Here is an 18,586-nt window from a genome sequence, read left to right on the forward strand (position 1 = left end):
AATTTACATTCATTGGTGAACAAGACATCTTCAAAGTAATGCTTCTAGCATCCGAGACCTCAACTCAAGAATTAAGTCGCATTTCCCTAGCGCGATTTTTCTCAGTGCGCCAATCTCTTCTCGAGCCACCCACTCCCTTCCGAGAACCTGCTATTTCTGGTGAATGATAAATCTTTCAATGAGCTGGGAGTCGGGCAATAAGGACGCTGGTGGGAAACCGAAACAGCAACAGGATCGGCAGAGTGGTTGCGGGGAGACCCATGGCAAACAAGCCAAGGAGCAGAACGGTACTCTCCACCTCCATTTCCATTGGAAAGCTGCAACAAAAGCCTATTAAATACCGAGACAATGCCACCCACACGTACACATGAATGCACATAGATATTACATGCCAGCTGCTGGCCTGGTACTTGTTTGTTTTCGGCCTCCCTCGATATGAAAGCGACTCTGCAAATTATTATGCTGTGATATTCATATCGACCCACTCCAATTCGCCAGCACGTTTGCTTGGGTCCTGCCATGTTTTCAGGACCTTAGGAATCCGTAAGCAAGCGCAGTGTTTGACAAGCCATTCCAAACTCGCAACAAATTGAACACAGTTTAGGGCAGGTCTTCAAGAGGAATCGATCAGTTCAAAACTAAAGCTAATATACAGATTCTCAAAACACAATTTGCTTCTTTTCTAAGGTATCTTGTGGGGAGCACAAAGAGAAATATTGTAAGCACGATTTGCATTAAAGATTATCCTTTTAATTTGGCTATTAGTACAATCAAATAGCGTACTTAAGAGCCTTAAGCTTTCTATCGAGCTTTCTATTGCTAAGATGATTCTTATCACCATGGAATAGAGATGCATTAACTTTTCCAACTTACACTGTGCGGTAGAAAGGGCAACTAATTTCAATTTGGTATCTCTTGCGGCTTCGACGAATGACGCACTCCGGCTAGATTGGAAAACAATAAAAAAAGGGCGGGAAATTGCTGTGAAAAGAGCGTGAAAAGCGTCCACTGGCCCGAGAGGTGGAAAGGGCATTTGCTGGGAAAATGAATGCGAGCTGGACAAAGGGAATGGAAACAAACAAGCCAGGTGCATTGATATTTAGCTGGTGAGCAAATCCTCAATCCAGAACGATATTTCTCTCAACAGCAAAGGTGGGCTGCTTGTTTTTTTCTGGGTCCTTACTTTGGCTGCCATGTAAACAAATCGCAAAAGGATAAGGACAAGGCACTTGTAAGCTGGCACTTAGCAGAATCGAACAAATATGTGACTTTTGCACAAACTTTTTACCTTTCCAACTATATCTCGAGTGTGCGTGTGGATTTATAGACATTGTTTGGCTGCTCTCTGTTGCTTTTCCCCCTCCAGGTTTTCCCCAGCACCCGGCCGTGTGCTATGATTTCTTGCTGCACCTTCCTGCACCTAAACACTAACAAGCAAAGTTTTCTGAGCAATAAGCAAGTATTTGCGGTTGCATTTCGCCGCTTCTGCTGCTGCTGCTTTTTTGGTTCGGAAAACTGGGAAAGCTGGGAAAACTCTCAGCGGGCGGGATCCGGCAACTACACTTTCCAATTTTCAATTGGCAAACAAGCGGAATTTTCGATTCCAGTGAGCAAATATTTATGCGGCTAGCAAGGACTTTAAGGTACTGCTTAACTTAAGGCAGGTGTTCTTGCACCGCAATACCTGCACAGATTAGGGGTATATAACTTTTGCAGTGGCTCATTTAAAAAAGTGATGGGGAATTGTACGAAAAACAAATCTACATAACAATAATATTTTTAATACTATAACAAATATTATTTTTAAAAGCACACTGAAACAATTCAGCATTCGTAAACAAGATTGCTTGGGATTTTCCTGCTCGTGCAGAGTAATTGAAAGTCCATACAATGCGTTATAATTTCCCAGGCTTCTTTATTTTGCAATTTACTGTTGCCCAGGCACCGGTGTCCCTGGCCAGGATACAGAGGCAGTTGGCCAATTATCCTGCCAGGCCCCGCTGGTCATTAAGGTCAATGTGCAAGAATTCATTTTACAGCCTGCAAATAGAGTAAATGTTAAAGGGCAGCTCGACAACGGCACAGGCATAATGAAAATCATGCTGATTTTCCCTGGCATTTTCCATGCAGTCGCCGAAGATATCGCCCGATATGCAAAGAACTCCCGAAGGTAATGAATTACGCACAGCTGGCATGTAGAAAAAGAATGAAAACAATTTTATTTTATTCGCCTCGCGAGAGATTTACAAGGAACCGAATCCTTGCCACGCGTTCCACGGACTTTTCTCGGCTTTTCCCGACTTTCCCCCACCCACTCCTCGCCCACAAAGGGACTGTTGGGAAAGCCGCAAATTATGTGCCATTATTCTTAAGGGCACAGCCGCATGAAATGTGACCCAAATAAGATATAAAAAATTTTTGAGTGCCTTGTTAGGCTATGTTGGAAATGGTGGCAAACGCTTGTAAAACACCAGTTCCAGAGCGGGATAGCGCCATTGGGCCCGTTGTGGGTTAGAGGGAGAGCCACTCACTGCCTGGGCGCCTTGAATTATGCTACGCATTTGTTGACAAACGACTCTGAAATGGGCGGTCATAAAGTTGCCGGAAATTGGCGTTGATTGTTTGGTAATTAATAAAAGTTGGCAAGCAAGCAAGAAAATTGCCCAAGTAAGTGAAGGTCGGCCAAAACTCGGACCCGAAGTCCATAAATCTGGCTAAGCGTTCGACTTAAATATAAAAACGTACCCTCAATGACTTATAATATTCAATTTTAGTTTGACATTCTATTGGAATTTTGTTTTTCACTACCAATAAAACGCGGTTGCAAGCTATCTTAGTTTCGGCTTACAAATGGACAGCGGTTTTTAGTATAATGTTTCAATTTAGTAATATTCGTTTACATAACTGGCCTCGCAAAATCCCACCATAATCTATCAAGCTTTCGCAGTCCGAAAAAACATTTATAAATCATTTAAGCACCAAATATGACAATCAATTGACAAGAAACACGAACCAAAACAAGCTGCCAGACATTTTAAATACTCTTAAATGTTATTTCAATTCTAATGTAGATGTTTTGACTTTTTAAATTAATAGTTTATGAGCGCAAATGATACAAGCACTTTGAGGAATTATATTGTACTATTAGTAATGTTTTTTTGGTTAGCTTATAGAAACCAACATATTGTCGCGACGACTCCATATGATATGAGAGTATCGAAAAAAGTTGACCAACTAAATTGAGTTTTCAGCATATTTGCATGCCATTTTTAAGCATTTTGGCCGGCGGCGAACCCAACACCGCGAAAACCAATGCCAACAGCAAACGCCTGCAACTGAAATGCAAGCAATTGCGGTGCAGTTAAGCGCCGGATTATGTGTTATCAGTGTCGCAGGAAAGTCCGCTTTCGGACAATATTTCAATAATTTATTAAAATAAATACACTAAATTGGAATCCCCCCGGCTTTGCGTTCGCACGTAATTCCATCAGCGTTTTTTCACAACACACCCCGCATTCTCTCTTCTCGTTTCAGAGCTCGTCGAATGCGCGCTGCGCAATGTCAATTTAATAATCGAACCACCGGCGGTGCGACGGGGCCAGCATGTGGTGCTGCGTTGCATGTACGACCTGGACGGGGCTCCACTGTACTCGGCCAAGTTCTACCGTGGCCAGCTGGAGTTCTACCGCTACACGCCCGGCGAGTTCCCCAATACGAAAGTGTTTCCATTCCCCGGCATTCACGTGGATGTAAGTGTGCATTTTAATTACAAAGTATCTATTAAGGTGATTCTGTGCTTGCAACCGAACAGTGAGATACCCTAGTTTAAATCCTTTTAAGATACGTTTACTTGAATAGTTGGTTAAAGAGTACTATTTAGGTGGTAGAAAGGCCTCCGAACTTAAGCCAAAGTAAATAATATAAATAACTTATGTAGAAAATGGATTTTCCAGGAGCGCCAGCCGTTCCAGATTTCGGAGCCCTGCCCTTTTGGCTGGTCACTTCGACTCAGTCGGTCTGAAAGGAGCCAACCAACGAGGCTCCACTTTGATGTCCTTAATTGCGCGCACACTGCATTTATTTATATTGTATATTTTAAACTTTCCGCTCATGCATATTCAGTTTGGCAGTTTTATTGTTATTGGCGGTTATTCAAAAAATGCCAGGGGACACCTGGCCGCCAGGATGCCTGCCGTCGGAATGCCAGCTTTTGTGGGCGCTATCAACGCGCGGCTATCTGCGGCAAAAATTTCATTTAAATTTTTGCATGCTGCGTCTGAGTTTTGTCGCCCACCTGCAAAAACTGCAATCTGCCAAGCGAAGAGTGGGCGTGGCTGGCTGGAGATGAGGACGAGCTGAGGATGAGGACGAGGATGAGGTCGGAGAATTGAGTCTCGGATGGGGTAATTCTACTTTGGCTAGATTATTGAAAAAGTTTATCCAGCCGACGGTGGGGGTAGTGGGAGCTGGCAGGTCCCTGCAATTTCGTTGCTTCGATAAAGTTGCTCCGAATCTGGCTAAATATTTCATCAGGCTATTGAGTTTGTGCCAGCGAGTTTATCTTTAGTTTTTGTGTGTACTCTCCTTTTTATTTTATTTTGGGTGCATTGCTTTTTTTTTTAGCGTTTTGTCATCGAAAACTTTTATTTTACCTAGCCGAAGGCAATTTTTGTCGTTCCTTTTGCTCTGCTGTCTGGTGGTTGAGTTTGTATTTGTTTGTTTTTTAAGCTGTTTTAATAAATTTAAGTGCATTTCTTTGTTGGACTCGATGTCAGATTGCGGACAGCTGAGCGATGGCACGTGGGTGTCGATTTATAGTTTTTCCCAGCCCAGCAAAACATTATTTCTTAGGTGGTAAAAAAGAAAACACAAAGTACTTAACAAATATAGTAAAACTACAGACAGCTTGTTTGGCATAGTAAAAGTTTCAAGTGTGTTCTTTGATACGCAGATACTTAAGGATCAGAGAAAGGCTTAGATATGTATATATAGCATACCTTCACATTACCATTATTTGTGTTGAATTATATTATACTTATATTATACCGTTCTTAAATACTGCATCTGCTCTTCTGCTCAACAGGTAAGCAGCTCCAATGCCACCCAGGTGCTGTTGCGCAACGTGGGATTCGGTCTCTCTGGCAACTTTTCATGCGAAGTGACCGCCGATGCCCCGCTCTTCTCAACCGCCACCGCAGTGGACACCATGCAAGTTGTTGGTAAGTCTGGCGCTCTAAGCTGATTCAACCAAATTGGCCTAAAGTGCGCTTAAAAGCTTTCAAAGGAGCGGCGGGCGAGCGAGTGTATCAGCTATTTCGGCTAGCCTTTGACATTACTCGCCTTTGATCGTCGGTCAGCGTTCCGTGGCTGAGTTCAGTATCCACAGTCCAGAATCCCAAATCCTGTGGCTGCTTTTCGACCGGGAGATAAAGTTTTTCGCCTTCTTGGCAATTTGTTTTTGGCCGGGGCCAAGGTCGCAGCAGATGTTTCTGCTGGTTGGCAAAGTTTTGCGCTGAAAATTGCGTCATTAACAGGCCATTTCGTCTTTGCCAGATAAGCGGGTTTGCCGGCAATGAGGCGCTGGTTCAATGGTTAGGTGGTCTCCGGTGGTTCTGGTTGGGGCACCTGTCTGGGGGTCATTTGGTAGTCTTACCTGTGCTCCACGCATTTCACGGCCTTATGCGCTTTAAATGAGCGTGGAGCGGCGCGCTCTGAATTACGAATTTAATCAGCGTGCCAGGGTCATGAAATCCAATGAGCGCCAGTCCGTTTCGGCTTAACAATTATTTGTCCTTTGCGTAGCCAGCAGCTGGCAAAGTGATACACTATGAATTTTATTTGGAGTGATACACTATGAATTTTATTTGGCTAAATATAAAAATTCGTAATTTTGTTAGTTTAAAATGTTTGAAATGGATCGCAAACTCCCTACGTTAGTATCTTCAAAAGATTTATGAAGTCTTCATAGATATAATGATAAAAGTTAAATATTTTTCTTTTAGTTTTACCGTGCAATGTGAGCTGCTCCTGGAATTATATATACAACTTACGGAACCCTTTTATCCATAGTGCATGCCCTTCGATGCACAACAATGTGGCCTCCACTTGTACTTGTTTTGTGTGGGGCTCGGCAGCCATATGGGGCGTATGCGTAATGCGACCTAAATCGATGGCGCAGCTTCAGCGCTCGTCGGAGTTAATCTTTCTATCCGCTTGGCCTCAAGCATTCGAGAAATGCGCTCCGACAGCTAAATTGTGCTTTATTCGCTGATTTTTATGCCACTTGCTGGGCAGGATTTATTTGCCACATCCCCGCGTGTCCTGAAACCCTTCGAGGGTCCTTCTTTCCGAGGGGGGATTGCCCGCTGTGTTTGTGCGTGTGTTTGATTGAGAGCTCGTCTGGGTTAATGGCTCACTGACTGGCTCACTGGCTGCTTGTTGCCCGGCATTAAACATTCAGATGTCTGCCGTTCTGGCCTGGCCTTTATTAGATTGCCATTGCCGTTGCCTTTGCCTTTCCCTTTGGATCTGCCATCGCCTTGCCTTTGCCCCCCGCCAGCCGTCTACTATATATTTAACGCCGCATTTAGCCCATTTAATTGGCCGCTTTTGCGTAACTAGCATCTGGGGATTAAAGCCTTTGATCGTGTATTTGTGTATTTACTTTAAATTCATGAGGCCGCGCTCAAGGACGCCTCCAAACTGATTAAAGTTTCATTACAAGCTGCGGCATTTAATTGGTTACTCACTGGTCGTGGGTCCTCGGTCCTTGGGACCACCAAACATACATCAATGCTGGATAAGCCAGTTGGGAACTGACACACTGACAGGCTACCAACCTACCAGCCCAGCAGCCTCAAATCTCGGGCTTTGGCGGTTTTCCCCCTCTGCATCTATATCTTGCGGGTTCTGTAAGTTCGTTTCGCTGGGTTCTCGGCTGTAGGCTTCTGCGGCTTAGGCCTAATGTCGTCGACACTAAAACCCCAATAACTTGCCGGCTAAACAATAAATTACTGTAGCCAACAGCAGGCAGAAACAGCCACGGACACCATATTGTTCCTACACAGAGGGAAAACTATGGGACAAATCTTCACAACAAGAAAGATATCGCACACTTTCCACTTCCTTGAACCTTTTCTCGGAATGTTTGAGTCAGGATTTCATTCTGCTCAAGAACCATCTTAATTTGTGGCACAAGCTTTTTCTCAGCGTTCCATCTTATATTTCTTTGGTAAATCAGATTTTCTCGACTTTAACGACTGACACTCATCTCATCTGCGTAAACTTGCGCTTTAATTTCATCGATTCAGCGCATAGTTTTCCTGATGGCTGGCCGCCTGATGTTTTATGCATCGAGTCAGCGTCAGCGGGCTGCTTTTGGCCAGGTTTAGTTGTGCGCACTCATTCGCTTATGCAGCCGCGTCGTCCTCGGTGTAAATAACTCTGAGGTTTAATCGTGTGTTAATGAGCTCAAGTGGCAATCAGATTGCGGCCCAAGGATCCAGGGATCCGGCGAGGAGCCCACTGAAAGGAGGTTGAACGCAGGCCTGCGTCTCGACGTCGGCGTGGCACATAAAATAAACACTTTGTCCTTGCGGGGCGGGCAATTCAAGGCATTCAGCCTGCTTCAAGGACACCACGGTGGTGGCGGGTGCTGTGAGTGGGAGGCGGGCGGTCTTGGAAATGGGTGGCCTGGCCCCAAAAGTTATGCTAATTCGGGCTTTCATTAAGTCACAGCCCCCATCACAGCACGTCTTCTTCTTCGGCTGGCCCGAGTCAAAAGTTTATAGTTGGCAAACATTTGGGCAGCCTTAAGTTTAATAACTTAATGACACGAGTCGAGGCTAAAACCAAGTGCAAAGTAGGCTGGTCAGCTGCTAAATTAAGTTCGAAGGGGAAGGACTTACACTGGTCGAGATGAATAAGTTGATGACTAAATTCCTTGCAGAAAATATGGAGTGCTCTTTATTAATTTAATGTTGTTATTGTTTTTCAAACAATGTGTATTATTCAACAATACGGCTAAAAGAATGCCCCTTGAGATGAAGAAAAATGCATTCACTTGCACAAATTGTAATAGAGTCTTTCTACATGAAACTGAATATCCTTGTTGAAGGATGGCTCATGTGTTCTGTCCAAAGCTGTAGTTCTTTGGTACAGTGTGCACTCGCAGACTGACCCTCATTAGGAGGAATTTGACGGCGGAGTCTCAAAGGCAAAGGCAAAGGCGAAGCAAAAGCCCGGCAAAGAGGCATTCGATGCTGGCCCGTAAAAAGGTCAAAATCTGCAAGGCAAAAAGCGCAGGCGGCCAAGAGAAAAGCGGATGGGGATTAGGAAGCGAGCCACACAGAGGTCCTGAAAGCAGAAAGTTGCCTCGGGGCGGGAAAAAGAGCAAAGTTGCCGCCGCCTTTGTCATGGAAATTACTTTCTTCATTAGTTACTTTGTTTCTCTCCCCGGGTCTTGTGGTAGTCCATCCCATCCAGGCTCCATCCCGGTTGACTTAATTAAAAAGTTAGGCGTGGCGAAGGCCAGTATCTTCGGCTTGCGGTTGTGATTGAAGGGTCTCCTGGTCTTCGACTGCACTTATGCGCCTATTAATGTGTTTTGTGTCGGGTGGGTCAGCTAATTGAATTGTACACGCCTGATCCCTCTCCTGCATTCCAAAGCGAAATGACCCAAAACTGTCATCTTTCATACCCCAGAAATTTAATTGAATTCCTTCTTTGAAAGGTATTATACATTTATAGTCTAATAAAAGAATTTAAGGAATTTTTTATATTTAATCTCAGTTTCAAAACATACTTTTAATTTATTTGATTTTATCCAACTTTTACAAAAGAGCTACCTCTAAGCAAGCAATTTTCACAATTCAAAATCCCGCTCTGTAACGTAACTACAACTAAACTTATTATTCTCCCTGTTTTTCAGAACTGCCCGAGAAGCGTCCTCAGGTTTTCACGGAACACACACGCTACGAGCCCGGCGATGTCCTGCGGGCCAATTGCAGCACACCGCCGTCGCGTCCGCGGGCAGAACTCACATTCACCATCAACAACATGGTGGTGAGTACTCGCAACACAACTTTCAACTCCACAATCACTCCAATGAAATATTACGGACCTGGCCGGCCGGTCTTCTTCAATTTACTTCATGTTCCCGGGGAGAGCGGAATACAAATCTGACAGCGGGTCAGCGGCTATTTCGTGTTAGTCGAGCAGATCCTTTGAAGTGCGCTTGTCTATTCTGCTGAGAAATGAACATGAAAATGGGCTAGGACAAGACTTTAATCAAAAGGGTTCTGCTCCGGTTTGTTTTTTTATTTGTATTTTTTTTTGTGGTTTATTTTGCCAGCATTTGCCTTGGGGGGCTCGTCCATCCGTCAACGTGGCGTATGCGCAATTTCACAGGCTGCCAGCGAGCGTGAGGATTGTCATGTGTATTAACAATGCATATGAGGAGGCCAAAAGAGGAAGAGTCTGTCGCATCTGTGGCCCGAATGCCCGTTTTGTCATTTAGTTACTGTGAAGTACAGATTTCTATGCGGTAGCAAACTCAAACCGCCAGTGCCAGTGCTGTTCAAGTTTGGTAGCTAGAAATGGTGTAATTGATTCAAAACGACAGACTTTATTCACGGGCGCTAAAATATAACCAATTTATTGTAGTATGAATATTAAAGTTTATGCAGATGCAGTAGGATAATTTAATTTTCACCATGCCACATATTTAAGAAACTAAATTTTATATAGTTTGAGGTGTTCGGTTTTGTGTATTTTATATAAGATATATATATAAAAAGCTATCCTCAACACTGAGGATATGGAGGAGTAGCATCTGTGCGATGGCGCCTTCCCAACTCGCATGGCTGTCATTCCTTGGATTTTCACTTTTGGTTGCTGTCGTGCTGCCATTGTTGTCCTGCGAGCTGTTCCAGTGCAATTTTATGAATATGCATGCCACATGCTCGCTCCTCCTTATTTTCCTGCTTATAATTTCGACCCAGGCCCCGATGTCAAGAGCAGTTCAGGTTCAGAATCGGTCAAGGCGATGCCACTGCTGTTCGCTCTATTTGCGGTTGAAAAGGGTAGTTGTCTGGGCCAGAGGCACTCGAAACTAAGGAGTCTGTGTATCCCGAATCCACGTGCCTAACAGCTTGCCCACGTTCTTTTTACTTCACCATTCAAAGGCAGTGCAACTGCATAATCGTACCTTTTGATTTTCAAGCTGCTTGCTATGCTAAAGATGAGTCCTGCTGAGCGGTTGGGAAAATTGTTTACGGTTGGGGTTTAGCTTAGTATGAATGCATAATTTTCTATCACAAAAGCTTCCAATTGGATTGCGGTTGGGAAAATATTATGCGGGATGCAAAAGCAACCAAGCGAGTGCATGTGTGAACTCCATGGGATTATCATTATATCTGGTGCCTGTCTATGAACTCAAATAAAATAAAACATACTCCCAAAACTCCATTATGAGCTATTTGAAGATATTTTAGTAATCCTAAATTCCAGCCAAAAGCTTAGATGGGAACATATTCCTTTGTTAGTTTTATATTTCATTATTCGAAAAGCCTTTAAGTTTGCTCTCTTCATTGAATAAAGCTAGAACTGCTGTTTTCAAGCGTGCTGATTTTATTAACATAAATCCTCTTTAAGGAAGGGCTCTCTATTAGTCTGGAAAACGCTGTACCGATGTCAATGCTGTTGAAAAATGGTTGCCACATTCCAGAAGCGCAGTTGGCAATCTCGCATTAAACATGATAAATGAATTCAAATCATTTTCACCGCAATAACTCGCTGCCGGAACGAAGGGGAATTTTTGGGGAGAATATTCAAACGGGTTGTGTTGCCTGGAAATGAAATGATAGCTTATCGGCAATGTCTCTCCAAATGCCAATGATGCTCTGCGGTTGCGCTGTTGCGGGCTAAAGGGGGGGCTTTACAGAGGACTAGATGGGGCACAAGGAGCTGCAAGGACACCGAGAACTTTTGGCAATGGCAGCCAATGGCAACCATTGGCTGAGAGACAACAAGCAGTAAGCAAACGTGGCAGACATTGACTAAAATTGAGTAGAAAACGATACCGCAGGAGGAAGATATATTACAATTGCCGATCACAGGAAACAAATGAATATTTCATGCTGTGCAAATCAACATGGGCAATGCAAGGGAGGGGGCAAGGAGAAGGGGTGTGTCGGTGGTCGGAAACACACACACCCTGGCACACACACTCAGGCACTTCCGACATTTCCTGCAAAGTTTACGTTAAAAGGTGCGCCGGCAAGGAGCCACAACTTTCTGTTGACAAAAGTTTTTGCGGTGAAATGCCACAGGAGTAATTTGCAAGAGGTCTGGACCCAAAACTCTCCCACTCCCAAGGCCCGGAAAACCATTCCCACACATGAACAGCAGCGGTCAACATATCAAGGCTCAAATAGAGAGGAAAGTTTTCCTGCCCAAGAAAATTTAAGGACCTTACCAAGAGAGATAGTTCCCAGAAAATAAACTAATACCATTTTCTATCAAAAATCTAACCAAATTATATTAATGAATACATTACTTACTTTACCTTAATAAATGTATGTAATTGGTCCTGTGTAATGTGATTTAATCGACGCAAGCGAACTATTCTGTTGGCCGCGAGTGCACCTTAACTTTACACCCCGGTGACATATGTGCCTTCGGTTTAAGACTGCTGCTGTGGCTCCATTTCGGTCTCCTGGCTGTTTCCGCCCTGGGGCCCAGGCATTAATCATTCGGCATGTAAATTGCCAATTAATAACTGCTGCATGTCATTTGGCGTCGGCTTAAAAATGCCACGCAGAATTTGCCATCATCAGGGTATCAGGGTTGAACGAACCGACTGAGGAACGTCGGAATCTTGCAGGGGCGCTTGCCAAAGTCCTAGGCGCATTCGCATTAATGAAGACAAATAGCACTTGAGCCCTGCCAAATTTAGCGGAAAATTGAAAAAAGCTTCGCAGCCAGCAGTTGGCAGCTCCTTTGTGCCATAGTTTTCGCCATCCCATGTATACGCCACACTTTGGCGCACTCTTGGCAGCCAGTAAACCAGCTTCCAGTTACCAGTAACCGTTTGCAGAGATATTGCAGTGCTATCCACAATTTATTTGTTATTGATACGCTGGCAATGCATTGCCACACACAAAAACCCATACATGCGCGCAGGACTGAGGGGACAAATTGTGCACTATATTGGATGAAATATAAAATATATTTATTGTATTTTTGCATCGTCTGAGAGGGCGGAGTCACCAGGGCATCGGTTCAACGAACGTATGAAAATTTATGCCTGCAGACCAAGTGTCATGGGAGAAAAAATGGGTAAAACCCGAATTTCAAATGTTATTCAGTCTACTTTCACAATATAGTTTGCTAGCAAAAGTAATAGAGGTCAGCTCTTAAGCTTTTGTATGAATTTTGAATATGCAAAATCAGTTTATCTAAAAAAAAATAATATCAGTAAAATCAGAAATAATTGAAATGAACATAACTTTTAGGTTTCTCATTATATGACATTATTAACTTACAAACTCCGTTTAATGGCTTAGAAACTGAGAATAGGGCTTTAGCATTACCTTTAAGAGCCATAAAATAAACTAAAACTTTCAAACGAAATCCGAATGATCCCAAGCTGGTCTTTTATAAACCTATATTCTATGTATTTCTTGTAGAGGTAACAGTTTTCAGAAATTAGCACTTTGCTAAAAACAAAAGTGCAAGTGTTTCAGCAATAAATACAAAGAAAATGCGGATTACTCGAATGGTTTCCAAATGAACGACACCCATGCAATCCGAGGCGTCTCATAAAGTAGCTTTATTTCTGGCTTATCTTGCACCCACTCTCCATTAGTTTTGACAATTTCCAAAAGTGCTGCTAAACTGAAACACGAAGTGCAACCATGGCCGAATTTCACACATAAGTTTGGGCCTAAATTCTACAGAGACAACTACTAAAAATATATATATATCATTTTCCTCGTATGCAGAGAGGGCAGAGCCGAGCTGAAAAAATAAAAGAAACTGGCAAGAAAAATACGGAAGTGGAGGAGAACTTTTGCTGCTTAAACATCTGCTTTTTGGCATGCACATGCGTATGGGGAAAATTATTTATCAAAGCGCAAATCCTTTTGCACACACAGAGGAAAGAGACTTGGCGATGGCGATGGCGAGTGGCAGATTCTCCTATGGCAACAATTTTACAGTGAATTGCACTAAATAACTGCCATTAAGCATAAAAGCTGTTCTCGCATGAAGGAGCTGCTGGCAGCATTTAAGCCAAATGCAAGTTTAAGCATCTTAGAGCTGGCGCAAATAAAGTGGACTTACGCAGCAAGGACATGGACGTGGCCTGGGATATAGAAACGGATCCGGATCCGGCTGCGGATGCGGATGCGGACCAATACGGATGCACGCCAAATGAAAAGCAGAAATGGCGCATAAGAAATACGAGTCCAAACGGCAATGGCAAAGGAATCCGCCGAACCAAAGGCTCTGCAAAGCTGGCAAGGCCTGCACCAAACTGGCGAAATCTTTCGTCAAATGCCACGCAGTTTTGGCCCTCTCTGTTTTTTAGTCAGCTGGTGGTGCTGTGCTGGCCATGTACCATGTCCCCACTTCCATGTAGAGTGTCCCATGTCCTGCCGGCTGTCCTTGCAGCCACTAATGTGCGCAATTGTGTGGGCATCCGGATTTTTTTTGTGCTTTGGAGAGGATTGGGTATAATGTACTCCAAAAAATTAAGAAAGTTCCAGAAAATGAATTAGCATCTGCAAAAAAAATTATTTTCCAATCGAAGTTGTTGTAACTAAGATTTCTACACTTTTTTATGTTCTTTCACTTGGTTTCATTGCATGCTAGGTTTATACATATAATGTTGTTGGTATTGGTGTTTTTATATATTTGAAGGGCATGTTTCCGTCGGGCCAAGTTTCTAACTCATTTTTCCATCCTTTTGTGTGTTTGTGTTGTGCTCAGACGCCGCTGCTTTTTGCTGCATTGCATTAACACAGATAAAGTTCCTTGATACATAATTTCCATGCATACAGAAGTGTCTCCCAGCACATGTGGCAAATCCCCTGACTACCCAGATACTCCTACCGCTGAACCCCCTGGAAAAGCGCTCCCCCGCCGCCACTGCTCTTTGGCAAACTGTGCCAACTTGCAAATGGCGACAAGATGCTGGCTGGCAAAAGTTTTTTCCTTCTGCTCGGTCCATCCAAACGGCCAAAAGGAGAAGTACAAACAAAAGTATTACGAGCGTGAGGGCTAAACGTTGCCAAATGCTCAGGCCTCTCCTCGCCGCAGACCCCTCGAGCGCCTTAAAATATGCAAATGCATTTGCGAGCGTAAAATAAACAGGCGCAGTCTAAAATTATAATCCCCTTGTATACGCTTCCCCGAGCACTGAGAAAAACAAGAAAATCAAGATTGGAGTTTCGAAAAGCGAAGAATTTAAGGAATTGAACAAAAAGTACATAGAATTCCTCCTAATAAAATGTTATAGAATATAGTTATGCTTAAAGTAACTTCAATATCTTTAAACTTTAGTTCATTACACATTTTCAGTGCAAGTCCTTACCAAAGACCAAACTGCTTTGAATAAATTAAACTAATATGAAATATATTCCTTTGTTTGTGCATTATTTGAGTTCAAAAACCAACTTGCTAAAGTAAAATCTTGCAAAATATTTATCTAATATTAAACACATACGGAAATGCTGTAGTGACAGCAGAAATAAAAATATATAAAGTTGTAATGTGTGATGCTATTCTTCTTACAGATAACCAATGTGGACACCGAGTACATTCGCACCATCGATAATCTGATTGCCACGCGGATCTCGCTGAAGATGCAACTGCAGGGCATTCACTTTTCCAGCGTGAATCCGGCCATCTACAATAACGTTTACGGGCTGAACTCGGTTTACGGGCATGGAGGACCGGTTTACGCCCCGAATTCGAATCCAGGCGGATTACTTTTGCGCTGCTCGGCGCAAATCGGGGATCTATACCAGGAGTACAAGGAAATCGAGCTGGGCACTCCGCAAAAGGATCCGGTACCGGCACGTGGTAAGTGTACGATAGCCGCCAGTCAATTACGCCAGATCCAACTGACTTCCGTTTCCGGTTTTTCGCCGGCTCTTCCGCTTTCCCGCTTGCAGTCACGCTCTCATCCGACACGAGCTTGAAGAACTTTTTCAGCTCGTATTTCTCGACCTCGGCATCGGCGGCATCGCGACTCCTGCCCGGCGTCTACATGGCGCCGCTTATAATGGCCATGCTGGCTAGTTTATTCCGGCTAATTGAGGCTGCATTTGAGCCCTGCGATGCCAGCAGCCAGGATCCACAGTCACAGACCGGACATTCAATGGAACATTCCAGGGAGCGAAGGGAGTCCAAGGAGCGTCCAGCTCTTGTGTCCAGCTGCAGCGCCTCCAAGGCGTCCAGACAGCAACTGGCCTGGCCAGGATCACGGACAGAAAGTCTGGGTCTGGCCTAGGCGTGTGTTACGAGTTAGTTAAAGCCCTAAGTAATTCGAAATATATTGGGGGAGTTCGCTAGACCTGGGCAATTAATAAGTATTTAGGTGATCAAACTTGCGATACGAAGGGCTTGAATAAAACTTAATCACGCCACATTTGAACATACTTGAAGTAATAAATCATTTTAGAAGCCGCGAAGAAACTCTCAGTGAGATACAAATTCATTACCCATTAATTAGTTCAACGTTTATTATTTAATCAGGTCTAGGGAACACCCTCTATTCGTTGATTTCAAGTATCTTCTTTTGATGACTGCTTTTCATGTTAACTCTTATTTTACACCAAAAACCACACTTTGAGATGTGGCGTCTACTAGCGAGCTAAAGAGAAAAAAACAAATTAAGTTTAAGCAAACATTTATAAACTAGCCTAGTCATAAACAAGAAAACTGGAGGTTGGACAGCAGAACAGAAGAGTTTAAAACCTATAAAGCAGGACATACACAATTCAAATATAAATGTTTACACGAACGAGATACAGTAAAGGGAGAATATGCTAAGTACATGAAATTACTGATTCTACTTTTAATGTGCAAAATAACACAAAAATAAACAGAGCAGCATAACAAACCAAAGCCAGAAATCAAAGGTGTGTATCCGAGGGAGGGGAAATGTGTGTAAAATATATTTAATGAAACATATTAAACTAATTTAATTTAAAGTAAATAAATCAAAGCCTTGTATGGGCATATTGTAAATGGTGGTGAAATTAAATAAAATGTGTGTTAATTTTAAAGCTTTTTGGACTTTTATTGGAAAACTGAAAGTACGATATAAGTAAGTTAAACTAGGAACTGAAGAGGTCAATGTGCTAACTCTAAGATATTCCCAATTTTTCTCCAATTTACTTAGGTTTTCTGACCGGTGACCCAAGGCATTTTCCGATTCAACAAATTTTCACTGTTGATTTTTGGCGTTAAGAATTCTTACTCAACATTTTTGCAACAAAGGAGTGTTTTTTTCCGAAGTCCACCCTTTCTGGTTATTGTCTGCATTTAGTTTGCCTGCCAAAGTGTGAAAAAACTTGCCGTTACGCAGCGGAAGATCTGAAAGAAATATAGAAGAAGGAATCTAGTACAATGCAATGCACACTCCCGTTCCGCTTTTCCTGCATTTTTCCTTCGTTTTTTGCCATTTCCGTTCTGCATGCGCATTTTGTATTATATTTTGTGCTTCCTAGTTTTCCCCGCAGCTTTTCCGAAATTATTGAAGCGCGCTTTGTTATTTCTTTTCAATTGCGGCCGAGAAAAGTCGTTCCAATTCTTTTTCCTATTCCAAGAGGGTTCGTTCTCCTCTGTCTGTTATCACAAATAATTGTACTACGTATATATACATAAGGATCCCCCAGCTCTGCCACAAAAACATGCGTATAGTTGTTGTTTATAAAGTTTCATGGCGAAAGAAACATTTGAATTGTGCGTGATAGAAAATATTTTAGCAAATAAAGGCGAGCAAATATAAAAATACATTCAAATTTCCATTCGTTTGCCCAACGTCTGGAAAGTTCTGTGTTGTGTATTTAAATTAAATTGCGAACAAACAAGCACCAAAATAATGGCAACCATTCTGAAATTGATGGCAACAGAATGTATCAAAATACAAACTGAAGTTATGCGGATCTGTGTCGGTTGCAAATTTGGAAAGTCCTTGACTCGACAAGGACCTTCTGCCAGGCAATCTCAAATATGCAATCTCTTTTCACTAATCCAATTGAACGCGCACAAAGCATCAGTTTTTACAAAATGTTTATTCTGGGATCAAACGTAGTCATATTTATATTTTTCAGACAATTAAAAAAGGCTAAGAAGCAGTAATGTGGAAGTACTTTCGTCAGTTGGCACTGCATGAAAAACCTCGTTTCGGTTTGTTGAGCTTCATAAGAAGAATTTCAAATGTTTCCAATTTACAAAATCGAATGAAGTAACACTATAAATCCATTAATTAAGAGCCAAGCCCGTAAACCGCAACAAGATCCTTTCATTATTCAGTTCACATTTCCCATGCATGTTTTGGCCCTCGGCCCTCTGATTGCAAATGTGTTTCGCAAGGGCCAATTAGATACTTTATACGAGTATCTTCGGCAGGACACGGCCCAATATTTTCGATACCAAAACAGTGCGAAACACTGGCTGGACTGCAGCAAAATGATGCAGTGCCTGCTAATTGAAGTCAACTAATTTGCATTGCAGATGGCAGCAACATGGAAAAGGCATGAACATGTCCTGCGTTCGGATGATACTGGACCGCGGCTTATTTACGTGCCATTAGATGGCAGCGAGTACGTGCCTGCGAAAGGTCCTGCAAAAATCCGCAACTCACAGCGAGGAGCGAACCAAATTGAGTTTGACAGACCGCAGAGCACAATTAAAATCAATTAGCTACGCGCATCGAATTACAAATTGATTTATTTATGATGTTTCCAACCCCGCCACAATCGCCGTTGGTTGGTGGTTGATCCTGATTCCCGATTCCTGATGCCTGATTCCTGTTTTCTCCTTCCCAATTCCCGATTGCCTAGCGCTCGCTATATACGTTTGGCGGAGGTCTCTGTTTGCCTTTCTCATGATATCCTGCGTTATCCTCCCGACCTGCGTGTCGCAGGATGTCAAGTGTGCATTTCAAATGGCCAACTAACGCTGTTGTCGCGTCATCGCCTCACCGTCACTGGAATCCCGATCCCAGTTCCCCGCCGCAGATCCCTCTGGCTGCCACTCCGGCAAAGAGCAGACATTGCACTGGCCAGCAGCAGGGTAAATTGATTCCATTGATTCGCGCTCAAATTTATAGTTACCCAGCGCCCGGGGGACTGTCACTTGACTTTCGCTTTAGCATCATCGAGCTGGGCTTAGAGAGCAGAGTGCAGGATCCGGGATGCACGGTGGAAAAATAACACCATGAAGATTTTTCCTACAAAATACTTAAAAAGAATTATGGAGCCGTCTACTCCAAGTGTTTACTTAATATTGGAAGAAAATATGAGACAGCAAGCTGAGGTTCATATCTGAGCTTCAATGATAATATATTTAG

The 18,586-nt window shown here is 43.1% G+C and overlaps 1 protein-coding gene across 4 annotated transcripts in view; it reads left to right on the top strand.

Moving 5' to 3' along the window:
- LOC6727721 overlaps positions 1 to 16,295 on the top strand; it is a 44,864-nt gene extending 28,569 nt beyond the window's left edge. For 2 of the 4 annotated variants that reach the window (XM_016176539.2, XM_039294844.1), the window contains exons 3-7: positions 3,535 to 3,749; positions 5,084 to 5,219; positions 8,930 to 9,063; positions 14,799 to 15,087; positions 15,180 to 16,295. In XM_016176539.2, coding sequence (XP_016034296.1) covers positions 3,535 to 3,749; positions 5,084 to 5,219; positions 8,930 to 9,063; positions 14,799 to 15,087; positions 15,180 to 15,517 — 1,112 coding nt within the window. In that variant the 3' untranslated portion in view covers positions 15,518 to 16,295. Of the gene's footprint in view, positions 1 to 3,534; positions 3,750 to 5,083; positions 5,220 to 8,929; positions 9,064 to 9,352; positions 9,594 to 10,653; positions 10,768 to 14,798; positions 15,088 to 15,179 lie in introns of those variants that run through there. The other 2 variants (XM_044923209.1, XM_016176540.3) reach the window with 2 other exon arrangements.
- The last annotated feature ends 2,291 nt before the right edge of the window (positions 16,296 to 18,586 follow it).

Source organism: Drosophila simulans, chromosome 3R, assembly GCF_016746395.2.
Source record: "Drosophila simulans strain w501 chromosome 3R, Prin_Dsim_3.1, whole genome shotgun sequence".
Lineage (NCBI taxonomy): Eukaryota > Metazoa > Arthropoda > Insecta > Diptera > Drosophilidae > Drosophila > Drosophila simulans.